The 11237-nt window shown below is 41.9% G+C and overlaps 1 protein-coding gene across 7 annotated transcripts in view; it reads left to right on the top strand.

The window, feature by feature from the left end:
• Positions 1-1169: 1169 nt before the first annotated feature.
• Positions 1170-11237, top strand: part of grm1a (glutamate receptor, metabotropic 1a) — a 30776-nt gene continuing 20708 nt past the window's right edge. For 6 of the 7 annotated variants that reach the window (XR_004567733.1, XR_004567734.1, XM_034202783.1 and 3 more), the window contains exons 1-3: positions 1170-1267; positions 2137-2977; positions 5709-5958. Coding sequence is in view for 5 of the 7 variants with exons in the window: in XM_034202783.1 (XP_034058674.1) it covers positions 2251-2977; positions 5709-5958 (977 nt within the window). In the remaining 2 variants the exon portion in view is untranslated. Of the gene's footprint in view, positions 1268-1769; positions 1928-2136; positions 2978-5708; positions 5959-11237 lie in introns of those variants that run through there. The other variant, XM_034202782.1, reaches the window with a different exon arrangement.

Genomic DNA, 11237 nt, shown 5'->3' with positions numbered 1-11237 from the left:
CTGCAGTATCCAAGTAGTCTCTCCTTCCCAAACATGTCACTTTTATTCAGGTTCAATATCAGATGCGGCCTCCTGAAGCCACCGAGCACCAGCAGTGGCAGTGTCATTGCGACTCTTTTATACGTTTATTTGTACCGCCTGGCATGAGTCACGAGTGAACTGCATGCCCCCCAGGAGTGAGTCGTGTCTTTGCCTGGACTCATCCAGTCTTCATCACTGATGGGCTGATTAGTTTCAGAACTTCAATTTACAACTGGTACAGTGGTGGTAAACTCCTGCACTTGGGCAAGCAATCAGTGAGATAGCCCACTCAAAATATCTACTTAAAGTCATTTATTTTTCAATGAAATAGGTGTTTGTCTCATGTCTAAGTCTGTTTAGGCCTGCTTAAATGCCATCAATGACCTCCATTCAAACGCTAGATGGCACAATGCAAACTGTAACTGACTGCTGTCCATGGTGCCGAAAACATCCATTGTGGAAGTCAGGTAAACTCAAATAGTGAACATATCATATATTTATTACGAGAGACAGGGGTGCATGTCGCCATGTCTGCGTGTTGTAAGTGTTTGACAGTTTAAAACCGTATGAACACCCAATACATACACTCAAGAGCTCAGCTGTCATATAATGAATTGGTGGCCAACGCCTGAGAGAGAGACCCGATATCTCTGTCCTTCTCAAAATACCAGAATTATAGATACATTCAATTATTAATTTAAGCAGCTATTTATGATGGGACAGCATTAACGGGATACAATCATGCTGTATAGCAGTTATGCAGCTAACCACATTTTTATAATAGTGCTGAAGAGATGACAGTACTGATGTTGTTTAACAGGCTATATCTGTACCACGAACATTTCTAAACTTGCTTGTAAAATACCATGCAAGAGGTAATCATATTGCTAGTAATGGCAATAATTCAGTATCCAACTATCTTGCATAGCACCGCAGTTGCTCCACTGATGTAATGTATTATACCTGGCAGCATAGTTCCAGGTTTTTGCAGTAATTTTAGCTCTGATAAAACATTACCTGTCTTAATGCATGTCTTAATATGAATAAGAATTAGACATGTTCTAATGCAAGACGTGCAAGCATTGGAAGCAAATACTGAAAAGGCGATGGTTAACACGTTCAAGTTGAGAGAGAGAGAGACCGAGAGAGGGAGAGGGAGAGGGAGAGAGAGACAGAGGGAATCAAGTGATACAGCCGAGGACCACGCGCTACAGAAGACGGACGAAGGCATGTCTCCAGGATTCAGGTAAGTTTTGATGTAACAGACACTGAAAAAGCAGCTTAAACTAAGATGTAAATAGAAGAATGGAAAAAGATAAACAGATTATAGGTTCATCGAGGCATTTGGGAACATACTATTATCTTGAGCTTCTCCCTGCTTTATTATCATTCGTTTATTATCATTATTATTGTAGTATTATCATCATCAATGAAGGCTGCTTTAGATTGCACGGTAGAAACGAATAATGTAAGGTGCGTTTGAAAATAAAAACAACCTTGGCTGTCTTTTATTCATTCTCATGTAGAATTGAAATAGGTGGTGGCTATGAAAACATGTAGTTTCTTGGCTTTATTTATATATTTATTGTATTTATTTATAGACACTAGCTGAGTCAAATTGGGAGGGATGTCTGTGAGGATGACGAACCTGGGCAACAGTCCCAAAGACGTCCTTGTAATGTGTTTGGAAAGCGCGCTGTCCACGGTTCTGAAATCTGTCTCCATGATTTTTCTCAATGGACAGTGAGCACAGCACCCTCAGCCTCTCCCGGTGCAAAGTGTAAATAATCGATTGTTTGAGACATTGTAAAGTACCTCGCTGCTCCTCACAGAGCTAACCACCTGCACAGTTGGTCATTTCCCAGTGGACTGCATTCCTGTTCAGCCCATAATGCTCGCTGATCAGGTGGGTGTGAGTTAAATCCCTTGCTCAAAGGCACCTCGATGTGAGCTGATGGGAGAGGCATGACGACTGTTGTCAGCTGTAGGAATGTAAATCAGGGCGTAGATGGAAAGGAGCATGCGTGCTTAGTCAACTCTTCCCACAGTCTAACAAATCTGGCCTGGTTTTCTCCAAGCTTACATTACACATCAGTTTGTCTTCTCTCTCTGCAGGTGCGCGTGGATATGCCCCGGGTGTCGTGCTCACAAGTCATGGTCTCTTGGATAAACGTGGATGTATTGTCAGACAGCAGATAGTATGCCTGCACAGTTGGCACGGATCACGCGATGTGGCACAATATGGCACGCGTAAAGATGGGTCTCCTCGCTCTTCTGTTTCTCCCCACGTTTTTCTTCCGCGCCTTCGTGGTCTCCCACAGCAGCATCTATGAGCGGGCGGCGGTCCCCCGTGCGGTTGTCCGCTCCGTGGCTCGTATGGATGGAGACGTGATCATCGGCGCGCTCTTTTCCGTCCACCACCAGCCGTCTGCGGAGAAAGTAGCTGAGCGGAAGTGCGGGGACGTCCGCGAGCAGTATGGCATCCAAAGGGTGGAGGCCATGTTCCACACGTTGGACCGGATCAACGCGGACCCACACCTCCTCCCAAACATCAGCCTGGGCTGCGAGATCCGCGACTCCTGCTGGCACTCCTCTGTGGCCCTGGAGCAGAGCATCGAGTTCATCCGTGACTCCCTCATCTCTATCCGGGATGACAAGGACGGGTCAAAATGGTGCATTGACGGCACCCCGTCCCACCAGCCTCCACCCACCAAGAAGCCCATCGCTGGAGTGATCGGACCCGGATCCAGCTCTGTGGCCATTCAGGTGCAGAACCTCCTGCAGCTCTTTAACATCCCGCAGATCGCATACTCTGCCACCAGCATCGATTTGAGCGACAAGACCCTGTTCAAGTACTTCCTGAGGGTCGTGCCCTCGGACACTCTGCAGGCTCGGGCCATGCTGGACATTGTCAAGCGATACAACTGGACCTATGTGTCTGCAGTGCACACTGAGGGTGAGACTCTTATCACTGACCTCTCTTACAGTCAAATCACTATTGTTGTTGTTCTTGTAGAAATGTATCCTACCATCTCTTCAATGTGCTCAACTATTAGCATAGCGTTTTAGAGAGAAACCTATATTTGTTTTAATATATCATGCTATCATTTGGAAAATATTCAGGATACTTATACATTGCCCCCCAACATACGTTTTACTTGAGAGATAATTATATGTACACTTTCTCCATGTCTCTGTCTCAGTCAGTCTTATCAGAGCAGGTAGTTGCAGCCACACAGACATGTGCCTCCCTGCGTATATCTTCATCATGTTTATGTTGTCTTGAGATGAGGTTTGATGTGTGGACATTGCTTCAAGCATCTTCCCACGCATCTAATGCACCATCATGCACCCTCATGCAGCTTTGTTTGCATTTATTCTTTAACGTGTAAGTACAGTATTGTGTATGTTTAGTACAATGATGGTCTCATCTTTTATCTTTCAATACAATCTTTCAAGGTATTCTCCAACTCTTACTCCTTGGATTTTTTCACATGCTTTGGCATTGTGGAACCAAAGCTGGAGGTTTTTGACTGTTATTTGTACTTGCGGCAAGTTTTAAAATCAAAGAACATGATTGAACCTTTTGAGCATTAACAATTTAGGTGTCCCTTTAGAAATGTTAAATTAATTTGATGGTTAAGTCAGGAGGGCGAGGCAGGGATGAAAATGACAGGAATGTTTCAAATTTGACCAGATTTATGGAAATTAAAATAAATGTCTTATCTCAACACGAACCCTTGCGATAATAGCTTTTCATACTATAATGGGCGAGGTTCACAACTGGTTGGGTAGACAGAGTAATTACTGTGAAGTGAATTATGTCCATAGCTTTTTCCCAGTCAGTAGTTTGCACCAAAAGCACAACTGCAGGCTATATTGCAGGATCCCCCCTGGGGAGCTCACTGGGGGTGAAGAACATCTTTGGAAAGTCCCAATATAGTCATCTGATGGTGAGGGGCTTTGACACAGGTTGCTGTCAGATAGATGAAGAGAGGTCGCTGTAGTACCTGACCACATAACTAGGTGGCGTCAGCTGTCTGACCTTCAACATGCACCCAGCAACATGATTTGCTCAAATGTGAGGGATAAAAGTAAAATCATTTCCAAAAATGTTGCAAAAGAACAAATGTGTAAGCTATAGTTGAAATTGTGTTTTTGTTCTTTTAATTGCACACACTGTAAATACAAATCCTTACACTTTAGCTTCAATTTCCTAAGAGAAAACAGAGGAGTTTGGAGCAACTTAGTTTCTAACTGAGACTTCACATTCTAATTTGTTTGATGCAGACCTTACTCTGACTCTGAGTCATATGTAAACCCACTTGTTTGTTTAGCTCCATCTCTAAAATAGTGGTCACGACTGGCTTAAGCTCATGAGTTTTCTCCTTCCACCACTGTAGACAAGTTACAAATGCAGCGCGTTCCCTTAGCAACAGCTAGGGCTGTGAAATTGTATAAATTGCCTTTCCTGATTATCATCAGTCTGGTGGGAATACAAAAAGCAGGGTTTTGGTAGTCATTGTCAAATGGGCTGTCAACTAATGCACACACACCTACCTGTCTCACAGCCTAGATGGAAAAAGTTAAATAATTGGATACCATTATTCCCATTTACCAGTCACAAAATGAAATGAGGCAAAATATCCTCAAAGTACTATTGGAAAACCAACACAGGCGCCCGTTGTGGGTCATAGTAAATGCATTACTGTGACGCCTATTTCATCTATCGTTTTTACTGCTCCATAAAGAGCCATGCCACAAACAGATGGAGTATTCAGTCTACATCACCCATATTAAGGGACACGGCATGGACGCCCCAAGGAACCTGTACTCTCAATAAGGCAATTGCATTTCAAATGTTTTCAGAATTCTGTGGATAGAGGTACTTATTTACTTTTTGACAACACACACACACACACACACACACACACACACACACACACACACACACACACACACACACACACACACACACACACAGAGAGAGAGAGAGAGAGAGAGAGAGAGAGAGAGAGAGAGAGAGAGAGAGAGAGAGAGAGAGAGAGAGAGAGAGAGAGAGAGAGAGAGAGAGAGAGAGAGAGAGAGAGAGAGAGACATGTTCAAGCATGCACAAGTGATTGGATTGTCTGTTTAATCCAGCTCTCATGCTAAAGAGCTGTGGGCTTTATCAACAATCCAGATTGTGACATAGTAGTCAAGCACTGCAGTCCGCATGGAAATAGAAGATTTGTACTAAAACAGCTTTGCAGGGCTCTTGATTGTGATGCTGTGCAGTTAAAACAAGGATAGCCATCTTCACCCCTTTTGGCTTTGATTGCAATCAGGAGCCAGGAAACTCTCCGACACTCATTACGAGAGGATCTGAATTTGACGCAATAAAAGCAACTGCTGGGGGGGCCGGGGGAGAGGGGTGGTTGTTTTAATGTCACTGTTACTGTAACAGTGAAGTAATTAGAAAGTTGAAAGCATTTAGTTATGAAGGCATGTTATGGTTGACACTAAAACATTTTTTTTTCAATTACAATGAGGCAACTTGTCAGTGCCATAACCAGTGTATTCACACCATATTCACAATGTGGATACAATGAAAATACATTTTACGAGGAAGATCAGGATAAGGACAGAATGGTTTCCGTCTGAATCCTCCCTGTTTAGTAACGATCCATTTTCTTCCTCACCAATAGGAAACTATGGGGAGAGTGGCATGGAGGCCTTCAAGGAGCTGGCCTCTCTGGAAGGCTTGTGCATTGCCCACTCGGACAAGATCTACAGTAACGCGGGGGAGAAGCACTTTGATCGCCTTTTGAGGAAACTACGGGAACGTCTGCCCAAAGCTCGTGTGGTGGTGTGCTTCTGTGAGGGCATGACTGTCCGAGGTCTCCTGATGGCCATGAGGAGGCTGGGGGTGTCCGGGGAGTTCCTCCTCCTCGGCAGGTATGGATGTGTTGTTTTCTATCGTACCTTTTGATTCACAGTTGACAGCATCTCTGCGGATGGCAAGAAATCGGTTAACAGGCTGGAAGGCTGCGAGATGCTGTGTTGTCTTCCTGATGTGCATGTCACCAAGGCAACAGAGACGTATTAGATCACATTCCTATAGCACTGAATAGAAATGTTCTCCAGCGATGAATAATTGGTATTTCTGTCACAGACACAAAACTAGAGAGGGAAACAATGCGTCTAGTCTATTCTCTACATGTTGGGCGACCCTCTTTTGCTTTTTAAAGGCAATGCCAATGATTAAAGCATAAGAGAGCAAAACAGCTACTCGTGCACGTGAGGACATCAAGAATCAACCGAATTGTCAAACTCTTTTTTTTTTATGATGAAACCTCCTCTTTGGATATTCACTCATTATTTTCACCTCTTTCTTGATTTTCTTTTTGACAGTGTTGAGTGACAGTGGCTGTAGTCATTTGAGTCATCTGAGTCATTTCAAAAGGGCAAACAGAGCCTTCTCACACACTTATACAGCGGCACATTACACCATTAAATAGTACTCAAGGCCATGCACACTTGTGAGTAAAATTCAACAACTTTGATGCTCCTTTCAGTTCATTCATGCGAAACCTCTCCCCCATCATTTCAGAGAGGGGCGAGGTTTTTTGGCGTTGGTCTGTTGTAGGGCACTTGTCAGCTGCTTGTCACAAGAGGACTACATTAATAAGACAGCTAAGGATGACTGAGACTTGTAGCCGAGCTAAGCAGTATTTGTTGGAGATAAGCACTGCATGAGTGCAGCTCAGGATTCCAGCCATCATCTTCAAACAGGAGAAATATCCGAGACAATATACTGAATAGTAGCTTCTGTCATATGTTCCCTCAGATTTTGGCGCATAGTAGTCGATTGTTTTGTACCTCTACATTTCTTCATAAAAGCAAAAGGTAATTTAGTCATGAAGGCCCTTTTTGAAATTTACAATTTTCAGAATATATTGACCATGCCTAATCTTAAAAGATTTTAAGATTACAATATTAAGATGTATTTACCATTGATGTTTAAATAAGATTGAACTGTACATACTCACTGTAGCACTAAATGTGTAATAATTTGCACAAAAAAATTGTTCCCCAACAAATGGGCTGTTTTTCACTCATGCTAATTTATTTACCCGATTTTTACTATTTTTTTCTTTCAATGCTTCAGGCTGAGAGCCACAGGCAGTATAAAGATGTCACATTGAGATATGGTTTAACGCTGTATTGGTTTGGGTCTTTTCATGGAATCTGTTGACAGTAGGAAAACTGCAGACAACCTCAAAATGGCCTGGTTGAATACAGTAGCTACAGCATCTAATAGATGTCAATTAGTACACCTTGTTGCATGTACTTGTATGAACTTACACACAGTCAAAGGAACACTCCTCTATTGGCAGGCGCTGAAGGATTTGTTTCTTTTCATTGCCATTATCCTTGAGGAGGAAGCCTATCCTATTTCCTGTAATAAATCCCAGTGGTAGAAATATAGAGAAGAAAAGTGTGTCTCTTACCAGCCTCTGTTTATGTTGTATGTGTTATATTCAATGCATACTGTACATGCATATTTAGATCTTGGCAGGGGAAACCACTCTTTCTTTCCAGTTGGAGAACATGCCTTTTAAATTATCCATTATAATGACACTCTAGGGTTACATTCATTTCCATATCTCTCCTTTAGCTTTTTTCCTCCATAGGAGACGGTAAAGTGGGTCTTTTTTTAGCTTTTGTGGAAGTCTCCATGGGCGTAAGAAACGCTTCTGGGTCAGGGAGAGAGGAAAGAAAGATGAGAGGTAAAAGAAAGAGAGGGAAAGAGAGAAGGAGATAGACAGAGTGTGTAAAAATGACAGAGAGGAAGTCTGGGCCAACACAGATGCTAAGCCATGTGTGTGTTTCCCGGCATGTAGTGATCAACTGAATGAAGCTGTCAGACGCATATTATCTCATCAAAGGGGTTTTCTTTTCTTAATTCATGCTTTCACCTCTAAATAAGCCTCTTTTATGAAGTGTGTGTGTGTGTGTGTGTGTGTGTGTGTGTGTGTGTGTGTGTGTGTATGTGTGTGTGTGTGTGTGTGTGTGTGTGCGTGTGTGTGTGTGTGTGTGTGTGTGTGTGTGTGTGTGTGTGTGTGTGTGTGTGTGTGTGTGTGTGTGTGTGTGTGTGTGTGTGTGTGTGTGTGTGTGTGTGTGTGTACACAGAGAGCTACAGAGAGTTGTAGGGATGTAAGATTCACAAAGACAAAGAGTGAATGAAACAAAGTGACACACAGGCCACTCTGTTGTTCTTTCATTGAACATCTTCTTCTTTTCATGCTCTCTTTTATTACTGCAAATGTATTTTAAATATATCTAATATGCATCAAGGCACCAATTGATCTTGTGTTTGTTTAAGGGGTCACTTATAGTGGTGAACCAGTAGCCAAAACATGGCTATAATCCTGCCAGAGGAAGCATAATGAGACAGGCCCCATCATAGGTCCAAGTATCTCCTTAATCAGACTAGCACTGTTGGAGTCTTGCCTTTTAAAGCTTTGTTTTCTATTTATATATTCTATTACAGCATCCCCATCAGGCCAATCAGATTAATAATTAAAATGTCAAATCATCAAAACAAAAGGCATCACCCCTCATCACAGTTAACATACAGAGTTAACAATACAACATTGAAGATATTGTTGTTTGTATCATTGCACTGCCTTAGGGTGGTCAGTATAATTTGTAAGCCAGCAGGTTTCATCAACATCAGTGAGACGGTGAGACAGTTATTGGTTTATACGTCTCCTTGACCTTTTACATCTCACCATTTTATAGCACTCTACACAAACAAACTACATTTTATTCTATATAAATACAATTGCCTTGCCTTGCCTTGCCTAAACCGCTTAAGAAATGACATACAAGACATAACAAATATTTGGGAAACTCCAAGAGCAGGCAATGTTGTGGATCTCATATGTGGAGATGATCATAAAACTCCACAGAGGCACAATACAAATAGACATGCAGAGTTCTGGACGTGAGGGCTTTTGTTTCAGCTGCTCGGCTAACCTGCTCTTCAGATGAGGGCCAGGTGTGGCAGTGTGCTCGACCCACTTTATCCCCGACCTGCAGACTCTACTCTGCATCACTTCAACACTTTACATCCACTCTGCTCGGCTATTGTCAGTCAACAGGGCTCTCGTCTTTCTCTCTCTGTGATGTCCATCATGATTTTGCCTATCAGCTGCCTCCAATAATCTACAACATGTACACACACGCACAAGAGACAACATTTATCCCTTGCATACACTCTGGCACACAAATAGAGACACCCGACATAGGTGATCCACTTCATTCCAATCAAGAAGACATGATGTCCGTCGTTTTGTTTTGTTAAAGGACATTACATTAAGTAGATTGTATTAGATGAGTCACATATCCATAATAAAGCGAGAAGCACAGAAAATCCATTTATAAAGCCTCATTAAAACTAAATCGTTTTTGCACTTGCACTGGAAGTGATTAGGAGAGTCTATCAGTTCTACAATAGGTTGGAGGATGATAGATAGGAGCAGATTTTAGATTATTAGCCACCATGAGAGAAGTAGAAAATATATGTAATGAAAGACAAAGGCAAACACAGAGGACATGAGAAGGATAAGCATGGCTGGCTGTAGATTGTGTTATGTTATCATCCCTGATCTTGGACCCTTGTTTTTCAGGGAAAAAAGGTACAGTAGACGTAGTGTGACACCTCAAAGGAGCAGTCTGGTATGAAAAGATAGTTCAGCTATGTTGAAAGATAGTTCAGCTATGTTGACATTTCCTTTAAAGCTGCACTACTCAATAGTTGAGATAAATATTACTAAACGTAATGTGAAAGGTGCCACTTGTAGTTACAAACCAAACTCATTTAAAGCCACATTGTGACGTATTGTCTTGTCTACTTTGGAGGACTTGTTGCATAATACACATTTCATAAAAGCCTCATTACCAGGCTAATGGAGATGTCATCTGATAGAGGAGCCTCTGGGAGTTGATGTTTTTTCATAAAGCCTTTTTTTTATTGTATAAAGTGTTGCTCTACCTTTTTTAAACTATCAAAGACATAATTCAGCAAATGGCAGAGGCATGACAAACAGACCTTGCCGAAATGAGTAAGCACAACATGACTCCAAATCATTTTCTCAAAGCCTCTCTGAAGTTGGTTCAGCTTTAACCGAACACGTTTATGACAGAAATAATTCTCACTGTAGGGAGGAATCATTTGAATGTCCTCAAAGAGCAAGCAGCAGCTACAGGTGAATATAATACATAATATGAACAGAATATAGGAAACTAAAATAAAGTCTCTATTCCAGGTTATCCTTAAAACAGTGTTATCATCTTGAGAGTACAGCCACAAGACTTGTAGAGTGGCGTTTATTCCCATCAAGCTTAATGGGGCGTATTCATACTGTAAAGCTTCCTGGTGCATAGAGTACTCCAAGTGACACAATTCTGACATTTTCTAAGAATGTACACTCACTGTCAAGACTAAATTCCATATAACCATTTTTCACAAAGCACCTTAGCCAGTAAGAGAGCTCCTAAGGTGAACCACTATTAGGAGTAGGGAGGAGGACTTTTAAGAGGCTTAAGAGCTTCTTAGGCAGAGGAGAACAAATATATATCCTCCCATGCCTGCATCTTGGCTTGAGCTGTAACATTTGCATTTTCCTTAAAAAGGTTTTACGCTGTTCTCAGAGCTAACATTTGCTGATTTTGTTTGCTTCCATTGCAGTTTATCTGTTCGCTGTCTTACTGCAGATTAACACGCCAACCAAAGCTGCATTTTTTTCTAGACTGGACAGAAATGGACGAAACCTGATTGATTCTTCCCCAATTAATATCAAACAGATGAAGTACTAACATGGTCAGCATGGTAAATAACCGGAGAGAACAGAGTGTGCTACATAGAGTGCACATGGTACTGTAACATGGCCACAGACTGCCTGTTAATAAACCACAGAGAACAATACATTGCTCCCAGGAGGGTGCTGCCTTATTATTACAGATCCACCAGCAGCATGTTCCTGTTAGGTAGCTGTGAACAGTGCCTGCAGTTTTTCCATTTATACATTTTGTTTGTTGAGATCATTCATCTCGTCACCACAATCTTTGTTTTACTATATGAATAACAAATCCAGGCCCCAAAAAAGTACCCCTTTGTTGTTCTTTTGGAACCTCCTTAGAAAATAAATGTATTTGCAACTAATTGT

Source organism: Gymnodraco acuticeps, unplaced genomic scaffold (genome assembly GCF_902827175.1).
Source record: "Gymnodraco acuticeps unplaced genomic scaffold, fGymAcu1.1, whole genome shotgun sequence".
NCBI lineage: Eukaryota > Metazoa > Chordata > Actinopteri > Perciformes > Bathydraconidae > Gymnodraco > Gymnodraco acuticeps.
Note: the sequence above shows the minus strand (reverse complement) of the source record. Positions and strands in the feature narration are given on the sequence as shown.